The sequence below is a fragment of the Salvia hispanica genome, chromosome 4, assembly GCF_023119035.1.
Source record: "Salvia hispanica cultivar TCC Black 2014 chromosome 4, UniMelb_Shisp_WGS_1.0, whole genome shotgun sequence".
NCBI classification, from domain to species: Eukaryota; Viridiplantae; Streptophyta; class Magnoliopsida; order Lamiales; family Lamiaceae; genus Salvia; species Salvia hispanica.
Window position 1 is genome coordinate 28,414,675 of NC_062968.1, and position 27,988 is coordinate 28,442,662.

General features: G+C 35.0%; 3 protein-coding genes and 1 pseudogene across 5 annotated transcripts; 3 read left to right on the forward strand and 1 right to left on the reverse strand.

The window, feature by feature from the left end:
- The first annotated feature begins 2,145 nt into the window (after window positions 1–2,145).
- On the forward strand, window positions 2,146–6,110 carry LOC125222720 (protein DETOXIFICATION 33-like). 2 transcript variants are annotated; one of them, XM_048125484.1, is made up of 9 exons: window positions 2,147–2,445; window positions 2,681–2,876; window positions 2,952–3,297; window positions 3,372–3,458; window positions 3,697–3,753; window positions 3,833–4,071; window positions 4,223–4,341; window positions 5,662–5,748; window positions 5,857–6,110. In XM_048125484.1, the coding sequence occupies exons 1-9, from the start codon at window positions 2,203–2,205 to the stop codon at window positions 5,917–5,919; spliced, it is 1,437 nt and encodes a 478-aa protein (XP_047981441.1). In that variant the 5' UTR covers window positions 2,147–2,202; the 3' UTR covers window positions 5,920–6,110. The 2 variants fall into 2 exon arrangements, with proteins under 2 accessions (XP_047981442.1, XP_047981441.1); XM_048125485.1 differs by lacking the exons at window positions 5,662–5,748; window positions 5,857–6,110 and having other exon boundaries at window positions 2,146–2,445; window positions 4,211–4,342.
- A 9,366-nt stretch (window positions 6,111–15,476) lies between these two features.
- LOC125222721 lies at window positions 15,477–18,972 on the forward strand (annotated as a pseudogene).
- A 1,110-nt stretch (window positions 18,973–20,082) lies between these two features.
- LOC125219396 (protein DCL, chloroplastic-like) lies at window positions 20,083–22,572 on the reverse strand. The gene is made up of 3 exons (XM_048121366.1): window positions 22,114–22,572; window positions 21,615–21,729; window positions 20,083–20,474 (listed from the first exon to the last, which is right to left on the reverse strand). The coding sequence occupies exons 1-3, from the start codon at window positions 22,431–22,433 to the stop codon at window positions 20,298–20,300; spliced, it is 612 nt and encodes a 203-aa protein (XP_047977323.1). The 5' UTR covers window positions 22,434–22,572; the 3' UTR covers window positions 20,083–20,297.
- A 2,309-nt stretch (window positions 22,573–24,881) lies between these two features.
- LOC125224354 (ABSCISIC ACID-INSENSITIVE 5-like protein 5) lies at window positions 24,882–27,839 on the forward strand. 2 transcript variants are annotated; one of them, XM_048127739.1, is made up of 5 exons: window positions 24,882–25,050; window positions 25,400–26,691; window positions 27,106–27,177; window positions 27,258–27,287; window positions 27,496–27,839. In XM_048127739.1, the coding sequence occupies exons 2-5, from the start codon at window positions 25,549–25,551 to the stop codon at window positions 27,568–27,570; spliced, it is 1,320 nt and encodes a 439-aa protein (XP_047983696.1). In that variant the 5' UTR covers window positions 24,882–25,050; window positions 25,400–25,548; the 3' UTR covers window positions 27,571–27,839. The 2 variants fall into 2 exon arrangements, with proteins under 2 accessions (XP_047983696.1, XP_047983697.1); XM_048127740.1 differs by having other exon boundaries at window positions 25,418–26,691.
- The last annotated feature ends 149 nt before the right edge of the window (window positions 27,840–27,988 follow it).

Here is a 27,988-nt window from a genome sequence, read left to right on the forward strand (position 1 = left end):
AAAGTAGAGGCCAAGATGATGATTGGAAGCTTGGCGTCTATGAAGGCGAAGATGTACCAATTTGATATATTCATAACATGTTTCATTTAGTTCATTGTAAACCGTATTCAGTTCATTTAAATTCAATATTATGTTTAGAGTGAACAGATTATGCTTAGAGTGAAGTCACAACTTGGAGATAGATGTGGAAAAATTATTGTAAACTTCAAGCGTTCATGACCATTTGTATGAAAATGATATAGTTCATAATATTTGTCATTATATTCAATATAAAGCTCATCCGTTTCAATTAAATTAAATATTATGTTGACTATTTACTTCACTGTAGAGCATATTTGTTTCACTATAGAGCATATTTGTTTCACTATAGAGCATATTTGCTTCACTATAATTCACTGTAAGGTTATTATACTTCATTGTAAACATATAATAGTTCACTATATGCACAATATACTTCATTGTAGTGAAAAAATAGTAAACTATAAGGCATGTTCAATTTACATCACTATAAGCACAATATATTCCACTGAAAATGAAAAAAATAGTAGACTATAAGACATGCACAATATACTTCACTTTATGCTCAATATACTTCACTTTATGTCCAATATACTTCACTATATGAAAAAAAACAGTACATCATTAGAACATTACACTTTATGCATAATATACTTCACTTTATGCTCAATATACTTCACTTTATGCAATATTAAAAATCATATTTATTTCACCGGAATGAAAAGACAGTACACCATAAGGTATGCTCAATACTTCACTATAAGCATTTAATAGTTCACTATATGCTCAATATACTTCACTTTATGGGCAATATACTTCACTCTATGAAAAAGCAGTACACTATAACCAATATTCTTCACTCAGATATTAAAAATCATTCAAAAGTGAACTAAACATTCTACAAAGTGAACTATTTCTGCCAGATTCCCACTGCCTCTGTTTTGTTTTGTCTTTCATCTTTTTGCAGTACCTCGAAGGATTCATGATGAAGGACGATCGACTATTAGCGATGAAATCGACTATTAGCGATGTAGAAATCAGCTCTTGCGATGAAAATTGATATAGCAAATCGTGAAATTAACAATTGACAAGGGAGAAATCAGCTCTTGCGATGAAAGTGATATAGCAGTTCGTGAAATCGACAATTAAGATAAAGAAATCAGCTCTTGAGATGAATATTTTGCAAGATGTAATTGTTGAACATGAGCGTGAGCGATGGAGATTGTAGCAAATCTGCATAAGTCTTGTTGCGTCTTGCTGAAGCGATGGACTCCGTCGAGGAAGAAGAGGATTCTCTTGTTGTTGCGCAAGACGTTGGTGATGGCATAGATGGAGATGAAGTTGTAGGAGATGGAAGAGGAGCACGAGAAGGTGAGGGCGCGAGCATGGAGGTTTATCGGTGGCGGAACGGAGTAGGGCGTCGCCGAAATGTAGGTGTTTTGATTCTGTGTAAGCAAATCTGGATGAAGCGTGAATCTCCCATAGAATATGGTTCCAAAAATGCCCTTCTTAATTACTTTTTAATTAAAATATGTAAAAATAGTTAAGTCATAGAATTAATTCGATGTATTAAGATGTGTGGCTGAGATTTGTTCTCTAGTTATATACTTAAAATTAGTTAAACATTGATCACTCCTCTATATATATATATATGTGTGTGTGTGTGTGTGTGTGTGTGGATGTATTAAGATGACAACCTTATTTACTGTAACATTATACGCTTGTCATGCTACCATGTATAAAAACACGGAGGGGTAAAATAGGAAATTTCTAATTTTACGTTACCAGATTGCAGTGTTATTCATTGAATATTGCAGTCTTACCACAACAATATTGCAGTTTACCACGACTGCAATATCTAATACAATAGACTGCAATATCTAATAAATATAGTACTATATTGGTGGTATGGTGTTATCCGTGGCACCATAGTATATATTATGGGTGTATTAAGATGACAACCCTCTTTATTGTAACACTATACCATATATAGGGGAGTAATCCCATATATAGGGGGAGTAATCAATTGCTAATTAATTAGCAATCTCAAACTAAGACTAAATCTTAGTCATGAGATTAGAAGATCCGGTTGAAATAAATATTTTTCCTCTATAATACGAGGAGAGTAATACTATCCGGTCACATAAATATAGTACTATAATTTATCACACCGTGATTCCGGCCATGGACAGCGGCGGAGAGCAGCCGCTTCTCGAGAAGCGCGGCGGCGGCGGCGGCTTCTTGGAGAGTTTCGGCGTGGAATCGAAGACGCTGTGGGGGATATCTGGGCCGGCGATATTCACCAACATCTGTCAGTACTCGCTCGGCGCCCTCACGCAGATCTTCGCCGGCCAAGTCGGGGAGCTCGAGCTCGCCGCTGTCTCCGTCGAGAACTCTGTCATTGCTGGTCTTGTTTTTGGCGCCATGGTAAAATGGATTTTTTTTCACCTTTAATTGTTGTTGGAAAGTAAGGAAGAGACACTGTGCGTGTGTGTGTAGATATCTTATCATATTCATGTGAAAAACAGGGAAAACAGATTTTACCTTCATGTGTGTTAGCTTATTATTAAGAAAACACATAAGTTTCTTGAAATGTGCTGTTGTTTTTTTGAACAAGGCACTTTGCTGCGAAATTCAACAAGAACTATGGTATTGATTGCAGTTGGGAATGGGAAGTGCTTTAGAAACATTGTGTGGGCAAGCATTTGGTGCAGGGCAGATCAGGATGCTTGGTGTTTATATGCAAAGATCATGGATCATCTTGCTTGTCACGTCGTTCTTGCTCCTTCCGATCTACCTCTTTGCTGCTCCTATCCTCATATTCTTCGGGGAGTCTGATGAGATTTCTCAAGCTGCAGGTTCATTTCATTCAATCTTTGAATATAAAACTTTAATGTAGTTTGGTGTTTGAACAAAGTATGTGTTTGGTGCAGGTAGGTTTGCAATTTTGATGATACCACAGATGTTTGCGTATGCGGTGAATTTCCCTATACAGAAGTTCTTGCAATCGCAGAGGAAGCTCATGGTGATGGCGTGGATCTCCCTCTTCGTTCTGATTTTGCACACGTTCTTCAGCTGGTTTCTGATCTTGTACCTCGGATGGGGGCTCGTTGGAGCTGCAATCACTCTCAATGTGTCGTGGTGGCTCATTGTGATCTTGCAGTTGGTTTACATCTTCTACACCAAGTCTGATGGGGCGTGGAGTGGCTTCTCTTGGCTGGCCTTTCGCGACCTGTATGACTTTGTGAAGCTCTCTCTGGCCTCTGCTGTCATGTTATGGTAAAGTGATTTTGTCGTTTGCGCCTTTGCACGAATCTTGGTTGATGTTGGTGTGACTTTGCTTCGATGTGCAGCTTGGAGTTCTGGTATTTGATGGTGTTGTTAGTGATAACAGGGTATTTGGACAACCCTGTGATATCGGTGGATGCCCTGTCTATCTGGTACGTGGCTCGTCTTGTTGTCCCACCATCCTTCTCTTCTTTTCTTGTTTCGATTGAGAAAACAAGATTCTTGGTTTTGATCACAGATGAATTGCTACATATAGTTAGATTTTTACAAGATTCTTGATTTTGATCATGGATGAAAAATGGCTACATTGATTGAGAAAACAAGATTCTTCATTTTTATCATGGCTATATTGAGTTAGGTTTTAACACCTTTTGCAAATGTGTGTTGCAGCATGAATATCAATGGGTGGGATGCAATGATATCAATTGGATTCAATGCTGCCATAAGGTGCTCCTTCTTTCACTTGTTTATATACGGAAATCTAACTCGTTTGAAACCTCGTTCACTGTAACTAAATTCATTGCAGTGTGAGAGTCTCCAACGAGCTCGGGGCAGGCAATGCCAGGGCTGCTAAGTTCTCGGTGGTGGTGGTGTCGATCACCACCATCTTGATCGGGGTGGTTTGCATGGCTATTGTGTTAGCCACAAAGGATTTTTTTCCTTACCTCTTCACCAGTAGTGATGCGGTGGCTAAGGAGACGACAAGGCTATCAACTCTCCTTGCTCTTACTGTCTTGCTCAACGGCCTTCAGCCCGTCTTATCTGGTACTATATCGCCTATAATGCCAACGAGCACCCTTCTCATATTTCTAGGGTGCTCGTTGGCATCATTATTGCACGAAATTTCACCAATTTTATAATTTCGACATTACTTTGGAAACGTTGAGATAATGGCCCGACATAGTGGCTTGATTAGGGGTTGCTGTGGGAGCTGGATGGCAATCAATTGTGGCATACATCAACATCGGGTGTTATTACATCGTGGGACTACCACTTGGGATATTCTTAGGCTTTGTTTTCGACTTTGGCTCTGTGGTATGAACTTTCCCATCTTACAATTTAAACCTAGTTGTGTTATTCATTATTAAAATAACTCTTCTATCTGAATGAAAATAACATACTTTCATTTTTATTACTACGTTTTTTGGAACAAGAACACTAATATATCTACTTAATATATAAAAAATAGTGTATAAAATATTTTTTATTATTGATAAGGAGAGAGTATTATACTATATGTGTAATGTGTGTGACTGATAGCATAGCAGTGGATATTGTATCACACACCCAATTATTTTTTTCCTAAATTATAATTTTAAATATTAACTTCTTTATAAAATAATTGAGTGTGAAACAACATCTACTATTGTTCTATCGGCCATAATAGCATGGGATCCAAACCACCCACCATTCATTTGTTTTACTATACTCCCTCCATCCCATAGTAGATGTCACACTTGGAAGATGACACATGATTTTAGGAGATGTTATTTTGTGTATTAAGTGGTGAGAGAAAATATAATTTTATAATTGATATAAGAGAGAACTTTTTCTAAAAGAGGAAATGTGACATCTTTTAAGGGACAAATTAAAAAGGAAAGTGTGACATCTATTATGGGACGGAGGGAGTATTTCTTAAGCAGTCCAATCAAATTTTATCCATGTTTTGAATACACGTCACAACGACACCTATTAAATGCTAAGCTTTGAGATTTATTTTAGGCAAAACATATTCTTAGGTCCTTATACTTTAATCAAAATGTTCATTAGGTTCTCGTATAATTTTTTCGTTTTAATATGTCCTTATACCTTTCTCATAAATTTCATCACATCCTCGTACAATTTTTTCGTTTTAGTAGGTCCTTATACTTTGATTATAACTTTTAGTAGGTCCTTACACAATTTTTTATTTTAAGATATTCTTTTACTTTTATCTTAGATAATAATTTATATTTAATAAATTTAATAAACCTTTTAATTTTGTTATTTAACTTTTCTTATGATTATAAATATTCATGAAACGTATCTTTCAATATAAATATAAATAATCAATTGAAAATTCGGATAGTTATTCTAAAATTTTGCATTTATTTTATGATTGGTACGAATGATACTCCGCATGTGTTATCCGAGTCCTATTATTCTCTATATCATATTTTAAGAAGCACATTTTTTGGTTTATTTTGGGATATCCTATTTAAAGTGACATATTTCTGAAAAAGAGTAGAAATATTTTTGTGTTATTCTTTGTTCACTTAACATGTTAAATAACTCTGTATAAAATCGAAAAAATGGAAAGAGAAATATTTTTTGAAACGCATGTATTAGTATCTAAAACATGGTGAATATATGCAGGGAATTTGGGGTGGAATGATTGGTGGAATTTGTCTGCAGACACTGATCTTGATAGGCATCGTATCAGCTAGAAATTGGGAAAAAGAGGTTTGTCTGTTTCATTTATTTACTTAGTATAATTGGAATAAAGTGATTGTGATATGATACAAGTGTGAGGAAGAGTTTGATTCCAATTTCTCAACTTGAATTATATAGGCCAATGAAGCAGAGAGCCGTGTCAAAAAATGGGGTGGAAATGTTGCCAACCACCGGAGCTAATGCTGATGCTGTTTTTTTGGATTTTTGAATTCAGATTTTTATACGTTTTTGGTTTGTTCAGATTCATAGTCTATCAGCTTTTGGATTTTCAGATTGGCCCCCCCATTTGGCAAAAATTTATTCTGAAATCCAAACTAGCATACACTACTATAATTTTGTAATAAAATGTGATTGAGATAGACTTAGTCAAATGTGAAACTCACTTATCAAATACTCCTAAAATATTATTTTGGAAATGAAAAATGCAGTAAAGAAAATAATGGATGCTATGGAAGACCAACATATATTGGCTGTATTTTCAAAAGAAAATTAAATGTTATAAATATATAGAAAAAAACATCATCCTAAATCTACAACAGAAAGAGCCAATTAATAAAATGCTAATCATAAGACAGAGCTACTATTTCCATTTAAGCATTCATAATCCAACTCGGCTACATTCAGAATGATAGTTTCCAACTATTTTCCAGCATAATATATACCAATCCTCATCTAAGTAATATGACATGATTGAGGAAAAAGAGGTATTACACTAAGCCATTTATGGGTATCAGTATGGGAGCCTGTTTTTTTTTCTTAAAAAACGAGTTACGTTCAGTCGTTGCGTCTACTCTTCCTAAAATGTCTTATGCATTTCCAGTATGAGAAGTTGACCAATTCTCCATCCTTACGAACTATGAATAAACATCTTGAGGTTCCAAAAGTAGGATGGTACCCAATATGTCCAACAAATAGTCGAGCTTAAGAAACCTTCAGCAATTTACCAACAAGACCGAGTGTTTTAGAGGAAAAATACATGATAACTGATGTGTGTGTGAATGTGATAGATGGATCAGACTTAACACAATACAAAAAAGTAAAAGATCTTTTTCACATTTATGCTTGCTGAAAGCGTTCGACAGTATAGATAAGCTTATAGCCTTTTACATTGAAATTTAATGGCCTGATAAATAATTCCAAATGAGACCGGTTTTCATACTTCAAAGCTGCTATAAAAGATGCCATGAATCTAATAAAATGACAAGAGGAGAAATGGATCTTGTTAGAGCATATGGTTGTGAGCTACTTAAAGTTAGAATCATTTAAGTGGGCATGTAATTTTGGACCCCATAATTACTCATATATATAGGTCGACAGATATAGATTTTTTCAAAAGAATAATAATATGTAATAAAGAACTACATTATATGGAAGCCTCTAAATTGACAGAACACCACAATAAATCGCAATGCACGTAACTGACATAAGATATTATGTGTTTCTGTGGATCTTACTACAATTTATTTTGAATTTAGTCATATACTAAGTAATATTTTACTTTTCATTATGTTATTTTAATCTTAGATATATTTATATATAACTTATTTAATTTTACTTTTGTGAATGTGATTATTTTAATTAGGCGCCTTTGTCCCATTAATATTTAAATTGAGAGGATATTTTATTAATTAGTACATCGAAAAAGGTCGTTTTAGAGTCTCATGTATTTATTAGTATTAATTAATGTTAAAGCTCAATAAAATATTTTGTTACGTCGGTGCCAAAATATTAGACTAATTATTAATATTCTATTTTTAGTACATTAGCATTAGTCAAAATATGAGATAATTGTGGATAGTGGAAATTAAAAATGGCTGTCAAATTCATTTGTATAAAACTATAAATTTTAGTCAAATTTCCGAAATTCGCACAAAATTGCGTTACAGTGAATTTGATCAGTTTGATTTTACACATTTCGCACCATTAACTCTAGAAAAATATTTGTGTATTAGGTATTTTGGTTCAGAAATTAATTAGCATGTGTTGCATATTATAATTATTTTCAGCTTTTTAAAAAAAATGAGATAAATTAATAGTACTCCATGTAGTAGTATTATAGAATTTGTAAGGATAAAAATGTCATTTTACAATTTAGTTTTAAAAATATTTAGCCTATCAAACACATATTACTAAAATAATTTTATTTTTAATCTTATTGTCACGACCGCACTTTGCTAATGATAGCAAATAAAGGAAATCGTGACAATAAAGGAAAAATAAGAAGGAAATAAAAAGGAAACCAATCGTGAACCAAACGTCCATTTTATTTCGAAAGATATTAGGATTTCACAAGGGATTTACATGGTCATACAAACTAAAAAAAAAAAAAAGTTCATCAACTTGTACTTCACATTCCTATCATAGTTCTCACTGATAAGTCTATCACAAGACAAGGATAAAATACACAGCGGAAGAAGGTTTGAACGCGACAATATGTATGGAGACATATATCTTCGAGGGTCCTACAAAGATACGTAAATCACCAATCTCACTCAGCACCACTTCATCCACGGCTCAACCTGCACATTTAGAAATACATGCAGGGCTGAGTACGAGAGTACTCAGTGGACACTTTGCCAAAAGATACACATATACATATAAGAATTTTTGCCATGTCATCACAGTAACACTCAGGGGTTTTATCTTAAAAGGCCTGAGCTTACTAAGTTTTCAGTGAGCTTAAAGTTTGACCGTAGTCTAAGTTCTTTCTATCAATCTGCCATATTTGTACATTCCTTTAGTGACGAGAAGGCGGTCACCTTCCACGACACATTGACCGGCCAACCCTCTCGATGACTCACGGTCCATTCCTTTTGTGCATGCTACTCGATTAGGATTTTCAGTCCTATTGGAGTTCGTAATCATTCCATTCATTCATTCATTCATTTTGGCATAGCCAAACAGATAGGCATCGACAAAACAAAAATATTTATGGCATTGACAATCTTTTGAAAGAAAAGAAAGTGCGATTTTAAATTAACATCATTTCATAAATCATTCATAGCTTTTGACAATTTCATCCGCATAAAAAAAGTAGGATAGTAAAGCTCACACATAACATCATTATCACTATAAAATAGACTTGAAACATAATTCACAAAGCCACATTAATACATAGGTTAGAAAGCCCACCTCGTCCGCTTAAAGTTCCTTAACTTGAGTTTTTCTCACACCGCCATTAACTTGCGAAAAAAAAAGCCTTTTGAAAACAAACAACGTACTAATGAGACTCAAGAAATTCTTATACTTTAATATGAATGCATGCCCCTAATTAATCCTTTTATCCTTCGTTCACTCTTAAGAAAAATTCCGAAAACTTGCATATTAATTAAATCGGGAAATTTAATTAATAGCATTTCTTTGAAATTAATTATTTCGGGAAGTCTTAATTAAACTCCGTGAACGTTGGACGTCGTCTGTATCTTCATTCGATCTTTTGTGTCCCCCGAAAAATTTTAAGTCTCATTCTTAGTAAGATTAGAGTGGCCCACCTCTTCTACGGGCCCAATCTAATTAAACAATTGTTAGACCCAAAACTAATCCTAATTACTTAAATTATTCTTATGGCCCAGTAAATTAAATAGAACAAAGGCCCCATTCATATCTTTCTCTCTGTCTCATCTCCTTCAATCTCTCTTCCTGACCGCCACCCTTGTCATTCTCTCTCTCTCTCTCGGTCTCACGCTCTCCCTCTCTATATGCCAAAGTTCTCGGACACTCTTCTATCCGTCTACACACTAGCCGCTGGCGACCAACGCCAGCTCTGGTCGAGCTCTCTCTCTCCCATGATTTCAACTCTTCTTCTCTCTCGATCTCAACTGCCGGCTTGCAGCGGTGCCCAGTCACGTGTGTCTGCCGAGCGCAGCAGCTGCGCGGGTGTGGGTGGCTGCCGGAGACGGCAGCAGCGGCGGCTTCTGCCGAGTGACAGCAACAGCAGCGGCGCCGTTTGGTCAGCCCGATGCTTTTTTTTTGTACCCTTAAAAGCTAAATCTTCGTTCTCAAGCTCAACATTATATTCGTGGTTATCAAAAGTTCATACTTTCATGCTTTTCTTGATTGATTAAGCTAAATAAGAGAAATATGTTGGATTCTTGGTTACTAAGATAAGAAAGTTTTGTTCATAAACTAATTGATCATAAGCATTGGTGTTTCCTAAGTTGATGGCATTCAATAATGTGATGGTGTTGGGCATGTTCAACTCTAAATGTCCATGCTTTGAATGTGGAAAGACAAAAGCTATGAAGTAAAAGAAGTTTTGGAAAGATAATTACCTTGGAGAAAAGAGGAAAGAAAGGTGGAGATGAAATTTGGATCTTCCTCTAGCACTCTCGTTAAACCTCACATTGAGATAATTTACTTGGAGATTTTGCAGTGGTCCAAAGATTAAAGAGTGGAGTGGGTGTAGTATTTATAGAGAAAATAGGTGCATGGAAATGCATGGTCAATAGCTTGATTCATGAAGGAAAAGTATTGTCCAAAATGTAGCGACTTTTTACCATTTGGGTTAAGTTATCACATCTATCATTCACACTACCAATTTTGGAAAGAATCTTATGTCTCAGTCATCCAAAATGACGGCTAACAAGTACAATCGCCATTTGGAAAACGTGTGCCGTCATTCGGTGAACGTGTTTGATGTGATGTGATTTCGTCAAAAGTCTTGTCTTGATTTGAAAGATGTGATGGTGATGCGACTAATATTTATCTATTTTTGTAGGTTTCGGAAGTGTGCGATGTAACAATCGATAGGAGCACAAAATGAAGGTGGGGGTCCGGGATGTGCACAACCAACGAGATTCGGGGCACGTCTCCTTGTTTTGCTTTATTCTCGATATATAAATTGTAATAGTGTAGGACTTTACAAATTCTATTTGAACTTGTGTTAAACGAACTCATAGATTTTTATACCGCATTTACTAAAACTATTAAACGTCCCTTTTTTATGATTATCGAGATCGCACACATTTTAAAATCCGAACAAACAAGAAAATAACAACTAATGCAAGGTGATATTTGTTCGGCTATGGTTCAAAAAGTGCGGGTGTTACACTTATATTATACCAAACATCAACATAAAATTTAATGTCATTTAAAATTTCATTTCATCGATTAGGTTTGGTCTTACTACGATGCTTTTTTGACAAATTTATCATGGACTGGGCTTCGAGTTTAGTTTATTAAACACATTCAATCAAATTGGCCCAATCACAATTTTTAAAAAGTCGCTCAAAATTTGCTTAAAGAAGCGCAGGTTGGAATTTTCTTGATTATGATAATGTAACATAAAAAAAAAGATTGAAATGTCCGGAAAAAGGCTTCATTGTTCATAATCTAGATCATAGTCTTGCTTCATTTGTTTCAATAATTTTTTTTCTTGTATACTTATATATATATGAATTGCCTATAAATATAGGAAATATACAATTTAGGAGTGTTTTATGGGTGGTTATTTCTTCACAGTTGATGAGTTCATTAATCATGAATAAGCACCTAATTTAGGGGTGTGTTATGGAAGGTGATGCTGAAGAGGAAAATGTGGTCGGTTTAAATTCTTTTTTAGATTGGTATAGGAAATTGTATGAGCTCATTAATCATATGTCTAGAATTGAAGGTGAAATTGCTTATAATATCATCAATGACGAATTCATCAACGAAATTCGTGAGGACTTTTAATTAGCTATATCTTGATCATAGTTTTTTTTAGTATGTCTTGATTGTAGTTTTATAATGTTGTCTAATTATGTTGGGTTTTGGTCACACAAAAAAAGACTTGGAAATTCATTGCCACAAACTCTATTTTTTCTTTTTTTTAGTATCGCTTTTCAATAGTATATTTGAATTTCACATCTGAATCTGAAAAATTAAGTTAGTGGCCAATGCAATTTGGACTAATGCCAAATTACTTAAAACTATAAATTTGATATAAAAAAAAATAGAGTTAGTTATAAACCCAACTTGGGAATCTCTTCTATTTTCATAGGAAGTTAATTCGTAAAAATAGGACTTTTTAGACATTTGCAAAAGAAATTTATCTTTGAAGTTTAACGTATATTTTGATTTCAAAAGAAAATTTATAGTAAAAAAAAGCTGCTGGAGTACTTCATAAAATATCTTCTTAAGCTTAAAACAATACATGGGGCATGTCAATCTTGTTTTTCTTCAATTATCCTTTCTAATCATTGACACTATATTTCAACTAATTTCTGCAATAGCCAATTTGGACTAATGCCAAATTATTATACACTAAAAATTTGATTAAAATCTAGAGTTTAGGGTATCTCCACCGGCGCCCCTCCCACTCGCCCGTCGGGGACGGGCGCCATAGTGGGCGGGAAGGGCGCCCACGCCCATCCCGAGTGCCCCTGCGATGGCCTCGCCCCTCGCGTCGACGTCCAACCGGACATCCGCCACTGTGGCGAAGGTCGGACATCCGGAATTTTTAAATTTTTTTTTTTTAAAAAAAAAAACTCTATAAATACGCTCGTGTCGAAATTTTAATTCCGTAAATTTTAATTTTAATTGTGAATTTATTAATTTTATTGCGGGAAGTCCTAGTGGGAAGTCCTAGTACAGTGGGAAGGGCTAGAGATGTGCCAGTGGAATGGGAAGGGCTAGTGCTGACGTGGCATGCGGTTTTTGTGGGAAGGGCTAGTGGAGGTCCTAGTGGGAGGGGCGCCGCTGGAGACACTTAGTTACAAATCAAAGCTGGATATCTCTTCTATACTTATATGTACTCATGATTAAATCATAAAAGTAAGACTTCCGGACATTTGCCAAAGTGACAGTCTTAAAACTATACAACTATAATATGACGAAGAGTGAACTACAAAAATGGTCCTCGTACTATGGGTTTATCTCGCCCATAGTCCCTGAACTTTAAAAATATCGTCAGACATCCATGGACTAAGGGTTTATCTCGAAAATGGTCTTTTTTCACTGTTTTCGGCCGAAAATACCCTTTTGGGGGTTTTGGAGGGATTTGGGCAATTTGGTCTTTTGTACTTTTTAACATTTTAAATATGATATTATTTCATTTATGTACTAAATCTGATATTATTTTAAAATTATCATTCTTCTTTCCTTTTGTCATCACTTTATTTCTTTATTTCTATATTAGATTTAATTTTAAAAAATTATATTTTAAATATCAATTTTTAAATATCAATAAATTAAAATTTCAATTTTAGATTTAATCTGTTATGATTGGGATTTAATTATAAAATTTTGGATTTCCAATGTCAGTTTTTATATATTTGGGCTGGTGTGGATTCGTAACTATCAAATTTTCTGATTTTCATATCGGTCTAGACACTCATATATGTAAATTTCAACTATAGCTTATTTATTTATGTTTTTGTATGAGAATAGTAATGCAATGTTATGGTGCATGATATTAAATAATATCAAATGGTGCATGGTAGACGAACTAATTAGGCTAATGAAACTCATTTTATTAATTGTGTTGTATGGTCTTAAAATCATTTTTTGACAAGGGTATTATGGCCTGGGCTTAGAGTTTAGTTTGTTGAGCATATCCAATATTCAAACTTAGTTGAGTTCTTCTTCACTCTTTAAGTAGATTTCAAATAATTTGGCCCAATCACAATTTTTAGAAAAGTTACTCAAAAATTTCATTTTAGAATTGCATATGTCAAGAAGCCCAAGTTCGAATTATGTTGATTATGGAATAAGTTAGCCCAATCACAATTTTTGAAAAAGTTCGTTTTAGAATTGCATATGTCCAGAAGCCCAAGTTTGAATTTTATTGATTATGAAATGTAGCACAAATAAAGATTGCAATGTCCAAAAGTAAGGCTTTATATGGGTTATCATAATCTAAATCTCAATCTTGCTTCATTTGTTTATTTAATTTTGTTCAGTCATATTTATGTGATTTAATTGCCTATAAATATAGGAAATAAACAATTTAGGGATGTGTTATGGGTGGTTTTGATGTTATTCATCTTAATCCCTACCTATTTCTTCACTCTTGGTGGATTGCCAAAATAATGGAAAATGGATGAGGAAAGAGTGGTCAATTTAACTCCTTTATTTAGATTGGTTCGATGATGATTTTGTATAGGAAATTCGGAATTGTATGAGCTCGTGGAAAATTGGGTGAGCTCATTAATCATGAAATTATCACCTCATTTGGTGGGACAACTCGACATGAAAAAATGATTATTACTTGAGATAGGACATAAGGACAAGGAGTACCATATACTGTTTGTTACGAAAGCATCGCAAAGAATTTTTGAAAAACTAGGTTAGTAACCGATAGTAAAATTTAGATTAAAGATTTAATAGAATAAATTGAGTTAGTTGAAAACCAAAATTTGGATATCAGTTTTATATTTATAGACAATTAATTATTAAAAATAAGACTTGGAGACATTTGCTAAAGAAATTTAATTTGTGAATATAACTTCTGCCTTGATTTCGACAGAAACTTTATCGAAAAAGCTATGCAAAATCTTTTAAGCCACATGGCAAAATTATTATAGTATCACTTTTTGACGTATGTTTGCTTGATAATGGAGTGGTTATATGTTGACGCCATCATCAGTTCTTGGATAATTAAACTACAACAAAATTTGTTAAATTTCGTTTGAAATTTTATGGTGTTTTTGGTGGAACGAATTTTATGTTTATCCAAACAAATGCATTAAATTGTTTGTAGTATCTTTGTTCGGCCTCGTCACGTTCTTCATTAGAGATCATTTTATTCCATCCTACTTTCAACGACATTATTTTTATGCAATTATGATTAAATTGAAAAGGAAAAAAATAGTATGTAAACACAAAACTCATTTGCAAATATCAAATTGACTTTGCTTATACATATTCCATTTCATTTGTCTGCACTTGTCCCCTTATTTTACACGATTTCATATATATAGAACAGCTAAGTCATGGTTGAATTGAAGTAAAAATAAAATATTTTAACACAAAACACATTTACAAATTCAAATTACTTTCCCTATATTTCATTTCATTTGTATGGACTTGTACCCATTATTTTACAAGATTGCAGATACAATACAATTGATTGCTGAAGCGATTAAACGATTATCGAATTCGCAATTTCATGCACTTTAAACATAGATTAAAAAACATTTTAATCATACGAATAAACTGTCATAGCCGACATTTTTCAACAATTTAAATACGTTATATACTGCACCAGTCGGTAGATATTAAAGAATTTAAAACCGAACCTTATTTAACCAATTTACCAAAGCGATGACTAACGTAACGTATTTTCAATATAACGGCGAGATGAAACGAGACTCTGTAAATTACTACTCCCTCCGTCCCGGAGTATTAGACTCACTTCTTTTGGGCACATGATTTAAGAAATTGATATTTAAATAGTTAAAGTGGAGAGAGTAAAGTATGAGAGAGGGAAAAAGTAGGGGAGAGAAGAGAGAAAAAAGTAGGTGGAGAATAAAATAAGATAGATGTTTTTTGCTAAAAAAGGAAATGAGTCTAATATGTTGGGACATCCCAAAAGAGAAAGTTGGTCTAATACCTTGGGACGGAGGGAGTACTATTTTGGTTCCAATTAATATGACATTTTTTTTTTTTAATTTGTCTCCATCAATAAGATACATTTTTATTTTTGGTAATTTTTTCTCCTCAATTAATACATCCAACTATTTTTTTACTTTCTCCAATTAAATATTTAACTCTCTTTGTCTTTCCATTTAACACCTACACACACTCTTTCTCTCTGCATTTAATCACATTAACCACCAACTCTCATTTTAGCCGGAACAGAAGGAGTAACACACACACACACACACACACAAATAAAGTAGAGTATAATTATTTTCCCTCTATGCGAACCGATCATTTTACCTAACATAAATCCAATACATGTGCATCAGTGTATGTTAAGGTACACGTACACCCGATTGAATTCGGCAATTTGAATACGACTTATTGATCACCATAAATATAGCATAATTGATCACTCATTTTCGTGTGTAATACTAGGAGAATAATATTATCTAGTACTTAGTATAATTGATCACGCTGCCTCACTACTCAACCCGTGATTCCGGCCATGGACGGCGGCGGAGAGAGGCCGCTTCTCGAGAAGCGCGGCGGCGGCGGATTCTTGGAGAGTTTCGGCGCGGAGTCGAAGACGCTGTGGGGGATATCTGGGCCGGCGATATTCACCTACATCTGTCAGTACTCGCTCGGCGCCCTCACGCAGACCTTCGCCGGCCAAGTCGGGGAGCTCGAGCTCGCCGCTGTCTCCGTCGAGAACTCTGTCATTGCTGGTCTTGTTTTTGGCGCCATGGTAAAAAATAAAAATCCAATCTTTGTTTTTTTTTTTTTTTTTCTCGTTTGTTTATGTGATTTAATCGAAGAATTATGGTGGGGTTTTGTTGTTTTTTAGTGGGTTTGAATTAATTTCAGGTTTTAATTCGATTCTGTGGCACTGTTTTCATTATAGTTATTAGTTTTGGATAATGGGATTGCAAGATTAATTTTTTTTGTAATTTTTTATTGAAACATATTGTAAATTTTTCGAAAGAGCTTGATTTGTATATGAAACAGGGGAAACGGATTTTTTTCACCTTTAATGCATGTTGGAACTTACAATTTGTTTTGAATGTTTTAATGAAAAGTAAGGAAGAGACACTGTGAGGGTGTGTGTAGATATCTTATCATATTTATGTGAAAAACAGGGAAAACAGATTATACCTTAATGTGTGTTAGACTATGATTAAGAAAACACATAAGTTTCTTGAAATATGCTGTTGTAATGTTGTTTATAGAACAAGGCATTTTGTTGTGAAATTCAACAAGAAAGATGGTATTGATTGCAGTTGGGAATGGGAAGTGCTTTAGAAACATTGTGTGGGCAAGCATTTGGTGCAGGGCAGATCAGGATGCTTGGTGTTTATATGCAAAGATCATGGATCATCTTGCTTGTCACGTCGTTCTTGCTCCTTCCGATCTACCTCTTTGCTGCTCCTATCCTCACATTCTTCGGGGAGTCTGATGAGATTTCTCAAGCTGCAGGTTCATTTCATTCAATCTTTGAATATAAAACTTTAATGTAGTTTGGTGTTTGAACAAAGTATGTGTTTGGTGCAGGTAGGTTTGCGATTTTGATGATACCACAGATGTTTGCGTATGCGGTGAATTTCCCTATACAGAAGTTCTTGCAATCGCAGAGGAAGCTCATGGTGATGGCGTGGATCTCCCTCTTCGTTCTGATTCTGCACACATTCTTCAGCTGGTTTCTGATCTTGTACCTCGGATGGGGGCTTGTTGGAGCTGCAATCACTCTCAACGCGTCGTGGTGGCTCATTGTGATCTTGCAGCTGGTGTACATCTTCTACACCAAGTCTGATGGGGCGTGGAGTGGCTTCTCCTGGCTGGCCTTTCGCGACTTGTATGACTTTGTGAAGCTCTCTCTGGCCTCTGCTGTCATGTTATGGTAAAGTGATTTTGTCGTTCACGCCTTTTTCCTATCGAGGTTTGCATGGATCTTGGTTGATGTTGGTGTGACTTTGCTTCGATGTTGCAGCTTGGAGTTCTGGTATTTGATGGTGTTGTTAGTGATAGCAGGGCTCATTGGCATCATTATTGCACGAAATTTCATCAATTTTATAATTTCGACATTAGTTTTGAAACGTTGAGATAATGGCTCGACATGGTGGCTTGATAGGGGTTGCTGTGGGAGCTGGATGGCAATCAATTGTGGCATACATCAACATTGGGTGTTATTACATTGTTGGACTACCACTTGGGATACTCTTAGGTTTTATTTTCGACCTTGGCTCCGTGGTAAGAACTTTCCCATCGTACAATTTAAACCTAGTTGTCTTATTCATTACTAAAATAATTCTTCTAGTTAAACGAAATAGCATACTTTCTTTTTTGGTTTATTACGACGAAGATACCACGTTTTTTAAAACAAAAACACTAATATATCTACTTATATAAAAAAAATAGTGTATAAAATATTTTGTATTATAGGTAAGGAGAAAGTATTATTTATATGTATGCGGCTGATAGCATAACACGGGAGGTTGTATCACACATCTATTATTTTTTTCCTAAATTATAATTTTAAAATATTAATTTTTTTTATAAAATAATTGAGTGTTAAACAAATCTACTATTGTACTATATCGGCCATAATAGCAACGGGATCCACACCAGTAATTTCTACCCACCATCCAACTGTTTTATTTCTTTAAGACGTCCAATAAATTTATATCCATGTCTTGAATACATATGACATCCACACCTATTGAATGCTAAGATTTTGCATGTGGTCGGTTTGTGTGAGATTTATTTTATGATTGGTAAAGATGATACATTTGGTATCCATATCCATTAAGGAGCACATGCACATTTTTTAGCTTATTTTGGGATTATCCAATTTAAAGTGACATTTCTAAAAGAGTAGAAATATTTTTGTTTTATTCTTTGTTAACTTAACATGTCAAATACTAACTCTGTATAAAATCGAAAAAATGGAAAGAGAAATATTTTTTAAAACATATGTAGGTTTGTGTTAAAATGACAACATCTCTTAAAGTGACACTGTGACACCACATATCCAGCAATATTATAAACGCTACACAACAATCTATAGATTGCTGTATAGCGTGTTGGATATTGCTGGCTGAGAAAAAATTGATGTATACAATGTTGTATATTGTTGGCCGAGATTTTTACACTTGAGCAATTTTTTTTATTGCCACATGGCAGCTTATTATTCGTCCACGTGTACAAATGATTGGCTAGAAATGGTGGTATGATGTTATTTTAAGAGGTGTTATCATTTTAACGCATCCTAACGCATGTATTATTATCTAAAACATGGTGAATATATGCAGGGAATTTGGGGTGGAATGATTGGTGGAATTTGTCTGCAGACACTGATCTTGATAGGCATAGTATCAACTAGAAATTGGGAGAAAGAGGTTAGTTTCTTTCATTTATTTACTTAGTATAATTGGAATAAAGTGATTGTGATATGATACAAGTGTGAGGAAGAGTTTGATTCCAATTTCTCAACTTGAATTATATAGGCCAATGAAGCAGAGAGCCGTGTCAAAAAATGGGGTGGAAATGTTGCCAACCACTAAAGCTAATGCTGATGCTGTTTTTAGTTGAATTATTTGGATTGTTCGATATGATTGGGATTTATAAAATTTTGGATTTTTGAATTCAGATTTTTATACATTGTGGGTTGGTTCAGATTCATAGTCTCTCAGCTTTTTGGATTTTCAGATTGGTCCACATTTGACAAAAATCTATTCCGAAATCCAAACTAGCATGGATGTTGTTGCGGTGAAATTATTTACTATAATTTTATAATAAAATGTGATTGATATAGACTTAGTTAAATATAAGCAGTGGCGGATCCAAAACGAATTTTATGGTAAATAAACATACAACATTTTAAAAATTATTCATCAAAATATAAATAAAAAAATAAATTTCATACATATATAATATATACAAACTGGATTATTTGCTCACCATGTTGAATGGTTTGAGCCTTTCTTCTTATCAAAAAAAATATATATATAAACTGGATTGTGTTAAGATGACAACCTTTTAAAGTGACAAACGTACCACCAATCTCGTGCTGCCACGGGGCACGTTATTCAGCAATATTAGAGGCATATCCAGCTATATTCATTTAGTACGCGTTTACAGATTGCATGATAGTACTACGTGGATTGCTGTGTGGATTGTTGTGTGGAGTGTTGAGTATTGTTGTATTAGCTATACAGTCCATCTAAAACGCTTACTATGATATTGCTGGATACGCCCCTAATATTGCTAGATAGCGTGTCACGTGGCATCACGAGGTTGGTGGTACGTTGTCACTCTAACTATGGTGGCACCCTAATGCTCCCCTACTACCACAAAATAGTTAAAAAAACATAAAAAAAAACTTCCTAAAATATTCAAATATAAGTAACTATCTAATATAAAAGTAAACGAAATAAGAATAGGATTAATAGGAATCGATCTCGGGTCTTGGAATGGCGAAAACACGCCCCCAACCACTGCACCACTAACGCTTTTGGTAATGAGAAATCTGAATATAACATAATAGGGACAAATATTTGGGGTGCAGCGTATCCCCTTGTCCTAAGCTGGATCCGCCAGTGAATGTAAGACTCACTTATCAAATACTAAAATATTATTTTGGAAATTAAAAATAAAGAAAATAATGGATGCTATGGAAGACCAACAAATGTTGGCTGTATTTTCAAAAGAAAATCAAATGTTACAAATATATAGAAAAAAACATCATCCTAAATTTACAACAGAAAGAGCCAATTAATAAAATGCTAATCATAAGACAGAGCTACTATTTCCATTTAAGCATTCATAATCCAACACGGCTATATTCAGAATGATAGTTTCCAACTATTTTCCAGCATAATATATATACCAATCCTCATTCTCAGTAATATGATATGGTTGAGGAAAAAGAGGTAATACACTAAGCCATATATGGGTATCAGTATGAGAGCCTGTTTTTTTTCTTTAAAAACGAGTTACCTTCAGTCGTTGCGTCTACTCTTCCTAAAATGTCTAAGAATGAAGCTGTCTGCATATAAAGGGTAGTTTTTCCTTATCAAACCCTTTATGCATTTCCAGTATGAGAAGTCGACCAATTCTCCATCCTTACGAACTATGAATAAACATCTTGAGGTTCCAAAAGTAGGATGGTACCCAATCTGTCAAACAAAGAGTCAAGCATTAGAAACTTTCTGCAATTAACCAACAAGACCGAGTGTTTTAGAGGTACATTGTGTGAATGTGATAGCCTGATCAGGCTTAACACAATACAAACAAGTAAAAGGTCATTTTTCACATTTATGCTTGCTGAAAGTGTTTGACAGTATAGATAAGCTTATAGCCTCTTGCATTGATATTTGACGGCCTAATAAATAATGGGACTGGTTTTCATACTTAAAAGCTTCTATAAAAGATGCCATGAATCAAATAAAATGACATGAAGAGAAATGGATCTTGTTAGAGCATTTGGTTGTGAGCAACTGAAACCTAGGTGTCCGGCAAACATGCCCAAAAGTCAAAGGCAGGAAAGGAAATTAGTATTTGTTTTCCAGATGACTTAACTGCATCTCAGAAGCATCATCATCAATATTCTAATGCTTTTTCCTTTAGGAGAAGAAAAGAACTAAGGGATATCTACGGTGGTTTCAGATAAAGCTACAATGCTGTCATTGCTCAGGTATGTATGTGTAATGAACTAAAGGATATTGCATTTGTAGGTTCTTTTCCGTCCAAAGGGTCATCAGGATTTTTTTCATCCCTATTCAAGAAAAAGCAATCACACATCGATTTTCCATTTCACATAGCTGACTACATCACTAATTCATAATATCATTATTTTGCAAGCTAGCATATGCACATTTAATCAGTAAAAACTTTTTTTCAATAACAAATACTTAAGTTTTGAAGTGAAGTGCCCCAGGGAGAATCATTGTTCTTAAATACTTGACATAGATGGTACCTTAGGCACAACTTTCAGCACAGTTACAAGTAATACAATATGTCCAGAAGGAGATAGTACAAATATACAATATGTTCTTAAATACTAATAGTTTCTACTATACGTCACGAAATGCTGATATTGGCGTATAATTAAAGCAACAATTTTTTGGTACACGCTGCCTCGAAAATGTTTCAGCACCAGAGTTATTTTCTGAATGCATGCAAAGTGAAGCAATTTTCAAGTTTACTAGTTCAAAAAACACGAAAACTTCATAAAATTTGGGAATATCGCTCTAAATTCCTATAAAAGCTTGAGGAACTATTGTATTGTATCACCAGAGAGAGTGTAAGATAGATACCGTAATGTAATCAACTCCAGATCCTATCTTGTCTTCATATGCTGGATGATAAGGAAGGACCCTCTCTAGAATAGTTCTCTCGTGTTCGGGGCTCAACCTATCACCACATTCATACCTACAATAGAAAATCCGTGCATTGGTAAGTTTGACAAAAATGTGATTTATACTACCTCATACTATCATATAGTAATGATATAGATCACATTAAACCAGCATCTTCATCGATTTCGTTGCTCATAGTATTTTTTGTTCAGATTAATTCTCAATAACAGGATCAAATGATGAATTCAACTTCCCATCATCAGTTTATTTAGATGCCTCAAACATTTTTATCAACACTATACTAACTAAATTCTACTAATGCGATAACTAATAAGTGTGTATTTGTGTGATTGTAATCATTGTATGCAAGATAGATACACATACTGTAAGGCTGTAAGCTGAAATGCAGAGATTAACATAAGCAACTCAAATTAATGAAACTAAACGACGAGCTTACTTTCCAGAGTGAAGAATCATTCTAACAAATCCAACAAGGGGCACAGTGTCCTCCAAAATCTGGTCCTCCCAATCCACCCACGTGTCACCATCTCCGCCCTTGTTCTCACTCCCATCATCATCCGAATACTCCGGCGCCAACGGCTTCCTCAACAAGTCGCCGCCGCCATCCGCTCTGGTCTTCACGGCGTGCAATCTAGTTCTGTGAAGCGGGAAAGATATGTAAAATGAGGATAAAATTAGGTTTTGTGAAATCGGATTTCTGTAGAATGAATGTATAGTATTAGTAGCTGAGCTCGAAGATACAATTGACGACGCCATAGCAATCTAACTTAGAGTGTTTATACAGTTTATGGATTGAATTCGCGAAAAACAATCATTTCATCGATTGTTTTCGGCGAATTTTGTTCAGTTCAGGAAAAGAAATTTTGAGGTCGAAGAGTAGAAGATAACAAATGTCATATTTTGCCCCACAATTTGGAAGGAATGATCCGGCTCGGGTCGTCCTATCCGACGAATATGGATACCCGAATCCGAACTGCTCGGTACCAACAGCCGACAACAACGGAGTCCTGATAATGGACCGGGATTGAATTGGGTCGGGTAATAAGTGATTGTGGATTTAAAAAACCTATAAATAAATGAGTCAAAATGATGTTGTTTTTATAGTTTTATAGTTGTATATTTTTCGTATGCTAAATTTTTTGAAAAGGATGATTAAAATAATGATCCCCTAATCAATTGATTTGAGCTTCATCGACTTATTTTTTTAATTATGTTTATTCGTTATACGGAATGTATTTGAATAAACAATAAGCATAATGTATAAAAATTGAAAATAATTTATAATAAAAATATCTAGAAATAGATATAATATACAAAAAAAAAATATAAAACTCTAGAAGAGAAAATATGATGAAAACTTTAGAACAAAATACATATGAAGTCTATATATTTGCATATTGTAAACATTTGTGGATGCTAAATTTTGTTAGTGTTTTTAGTTTTCAAATTCATAGAATGATAAAAAAGTAATTTTGAATTAGTTTTAAGAAAAATTAGTTAAGTACATAGCACGGAATGAATACTAATAGCTATAAAGTCAATGTTAATGATTTTTTTAATCATTTTTCAATTTTATATAAAATATAAAATTTGAATATAAATTGTAGTACCAATAACTTTATTTAAAATACAAAAATTCAAACAACGATTCATCAAGAACGTCCTATTACTTGCTCCATAGCCAATCAGTCATGCTAGCACGGCTGCTTGCTCCATAGCCAACCACATTCTTTACTCCGCTACCATTGTACCAACAACCCCTTCCATTGTCGGCCCTCATAGGAGCATCTAGGGTTAGGGAAAAATATCGAAAAAATGATATATCGCTCGTATCGTGTTGAAAAATATCGAAAAATTATCGAATTTTTGGTATATCATAATTTCCGATACGATACGGTATCGTATCGTAAGTTTCCGATACAATAACGATATGAATTTCCTTATATCGCGATATATCGTTTTATATCGAATATATCGAAATATATTGAAATTTAATACATATTGAAGTTTAAAATTATAAATATATATAAATTCATTTAATTCATTCATATATTTAGAAAATATATATATGAACCCTAATAAGAATACTATTTATTTTATTGTGTAGAAGTTTTATTAATTTTTATGTTATTTTTCAGTTTTGAAATTATATTTTTCGATATATAGGTATTCGATACGATAACGATATTTCGATGTATCGTATCGATCTTACGATATATCGAAATATCAATACGATAACGATATTGATATTATCCATATCGAAAGTTCGATATATCGAAACTTTCGATACGATAACGATATGAAATTCTTTCATATCGATATTTTCGATACGAAACACGATACAACATTTTCGATACGATATATCGTATCGACCCACCCCTAGAAACATCCTTTTTAATGTAAGTACGTGGATTACTGACTTTCTTAATAGATCCTCTTATAATGTTTATAGAATTCTAATACAAAATTAAGACCATACACTCTTAAATTTTGAAATGAATTGAAGATATTAAAGTTTACGAATTTTAATGAATAGTAGATAAAATATCAGCAAATGGATAAGATGTTATCAAACGATAATTTTAGTGATTTTTTTTATATCAACGCAACGACATTAATATTTTAATATATTCAGCTACAAAAATAAAATCGGCTTCAATAGTATGTAACACATGTCAAGATATTTACCACGCTCCTTTAACAAAAATTAAATAGAATCGTACCAATTAAATACTAGTAGTACGAAAAATTAGATGAAACATAAAATCAATTAGCAGCTGACATAATCACAATTGCACATGCAATCGGCGATTAGCAACAAAATCATCTAATTAATCAATTCAAATTTCAAAAGGACAAAATTAGTGGAGCACCAAAACCAATCATGTTAGAACCGGGCCGGGCCGGCCCCCGTCAAAGCCTACTAAACGACAAACACTAAATCAAATCCTTGCCGTCCATCCATAAAAAAACGTGTGCGGTTCTGATCTCACCACTTAGCCTCTCACGGTTGGTTTGATATCACACCTAACTCCTCAAATATGATTGGTCCACGATTTAGTCGGTGGGGCCCACCATTATTTTATGTTAGCCCATAAATTTACATCCCACTTTCTGTGGAAAAGTCACCACCGGACAGATGGCGGAATCCTACAACAACATTTTGGTTAAAATAAATAAAAAAAAATGCTCTATTCCTTCATTTGTTGCTATATTTATGTCTTTTTTGGGCAAGAAAACTTTTGTGTGTTACGACTTACGATTGTTAATTTCATTTTCTTGGCTAGTCCTATTCCTCACTGGCTTCAGTTATCCGTTATTTGGGACTGATTTGTTCAGTTTCCATTTTGGGTCAATCTCGTAGAGATTTGTGGTTAGTGTTTTTTCTTGAGCTGTTTTCGTTACAAGCTGATAGCTTTACAGATATTTTGTTGTGGGCTCAATTTGCATTTGCTTACTAGATTTGGATTGTTTTTCTTTTTGCTGTTTTTGGGATGGGTCTTTTGTGGGAATCTTTACTTTGGTTTTTACATATTGGATTTGTAGATAAGTTCATGTTGTGAGATAGAATGTGGTAACAAGTTTTGATGGTGGACTGAAACTGAAGCATGATAGCAATCATAGCATAATCTGTTTTTTTTTTGGTTCAAGATTGTATTTTTATGTATTTTGGTAGCTGTAAATATGCTGATTATAGATGTTTTTGCAACTTTCACCTTCAGTTTTAGGTGAATTTGTAGGAGTGAAGAATTTAGAAAGGAAAGGTGTGATCCACGCTTGTTTGACTTTTGGGGTTACTTTGTGATTTTATTGGATAAAGGAAATTGGTTTGGATTGAATTGGTTGGAGTTTAAGGGGGGAAGTATTAGAAATGGGGAGTACTTTGAACTTCAAGAATTTTGGGAACGAGCCACCGGCAGGTGGAGGTGGTGGGAGGCCGCCGAATAATAGCCCTTTGGCACGGCAGTCCTCTGTCTATTCTTTGACCTTCGATGAGTTCCAGAATACTATTGGGGGGAGTGGGAAGGATTTTGGGTCGATGAACATGGATGAGCTTTTGAAGAGTATATGGAGTGCAGAGGATAATCACAATTTGGGCCCTGCCATTGGTGGTGGTGGGAGTGGTGGCCAAGAAGGGGGTGGCTTGCAGAGGCAGGGATCGTTGATCCTTCCTCGGACACTAAGCCAGAAAACAGTTGATGAGGTGTGGAGGGATATGTCGAAGGAGGGTGCTGCAGCAAAGGAAGGAGCTGTCACTGTTGCTAGTTTTGGCGTGCCGCAGAGGCAGCAGACTTTGGGGGAAATTACACTGGAAGAGTTCTTGGAGAGGGCCGGGGTCGTGAGGGAGGAGGCTCAGTTAGCTGCTGCCAACAATGCTGGGATTTTTGGTGATCTGTGGCACCCTGTGAATAACAGCTTGGGTATGGGATTCGGATTTCAGCAGCAGCAGCAACAGGCTAGTAGGAATTTGGGGTTGATTGGTGCTGGGGTTAATGAAACTAGTAATCAGATGGCTGCACAACCAGCTGCTAATTTACCATTGAATGTGAATGGCGTAAGGTCTGCTGCTCAGCAGATGGAGAATCATCCGCTGCAGCAGCAACAGCAACGACAACAACATCAGCATCAACAGATCCTTCCTAAGCAGTCCGGGTTGGCTTATGGATCAGCTATGGGAATTCCAACTAATGGTCAGTTGAGTAGTCCACGGATTAGGGGCGGAATGGTTGGGATTTCTGATCCGGTAATGAATAACTCGCCAGTCCATAATCCAGCTTTACAAGGTGGAGGACTTGACATGGTTGGTTTGGTGTCTAATGGATCTCCAGCTGTTTCATCGGATGGTCTCTCGAAGAGTAATGGTGATACATCTTCCGTGTCACCTGTTCCTTATGTGTTTAATGGGAGTTTGAGGGGCCGGAAAAGTGCTGCCCTGGAGAAGGTGGTCGAGAGGAGGCAGAAGAGGATGATAAAAAACAGAGAGTCGGCTGCAAGATCACGAGCTCGTAAGCAGGTAAAAAATCTTAAATATATCATGAATGTGGGTGTAGCAGATAGAACTAGGAGGCCTTAAAACATGAAGATCAAATTTATAATAAAAGATCAAATTTGCCCTCGTTTATGTCAACAATCGTGCACACTTAGATCGAACTTTTTGTTCCTCGTGTATTGTAGATTTATATTTGTAGCAATTATGTGCCTTTTCTACCCATAATTTGCAACTTGAACAATTTTGTATTTTCGCCTCAGCAGCCTGAGTTAGTGTATGCTCTAAGGAACATGTATGTACCTGCATTTAATCAACAAACTGAGTTTTCAGCTACAGTGATGTCGATTTTGGTGTCGGCTTTTCTTCTCTCTTTCGTTTTGACCCTGTTCGAATAAGATGTTAACCTTACTGACCAGATCTCCTTTCGGGTTCTTCCAGGCTTACAATATGGAGTTGGAGGAAGAAGTTGCCAAACTAAAGGAGGAAAACGAACAATTGCAGAAGAAACAGGTTGGTCATTGTATAATTCTGTGCGATGGCATACGTATATTTGGAAAGAAATTAACGCGCTTTTGGGTTGTGCTATGCAGGACGAGATGATTGAAATGCAGAAGAATCAGGTTTGTTGCTTCTCTTTAAGGCCACAATTTTGCTTTGATCTCCTTATGAATGTCTTCGTTTCTTGCAATGATTCGTTTCCACTTCCCATCAAGATTCATTCTTTGATATTTTCTCGTCCAACATGAGTTAGTAGACTAATACCAACATGAACCCCTCCGGCCATCCAAAACGAGCATTTCTCATCATCTTTCTGTTTGATGTTGGCAGGCTCTGGAGTTGATGAAACAGCAGAACGGGACCAAGAGACAGTGCTTGAGAAGGACACAGACGGGGCCATGGTGAACACAATGTGGAACGAGATGCGCCTATGTAAATAGTACATAGAAGACGACAACGTTCATGTTGCTGTAATCTAGTATAGAGAATTAGAAGAGTAGTGTTCCTTGTTTCTGATGGAATGTAGGTACAATTTGCTTCAAGCTAACGAAAGGGCAGTCGATTAGGTACAGAGATTAGTCGAGACTGTATTTTACTGCCTTGTCGTGCTTCTCGTGCCCGTGTTCATGTTCGTGTTGACATAGATTTGAATGACATATATTTACATTGTTTGAGTTTCTGTTTTTCGGTTCTTGCTGCATTCTTCAAAGATCTAATGACCTTTTGTTACTGCCCTTCTAATAATAGCATCAATTTGTTAATTATATACATTGGACTGCAAAATAAATTGGAGATTAAACCTTGTGACTATGATTTTTTATAG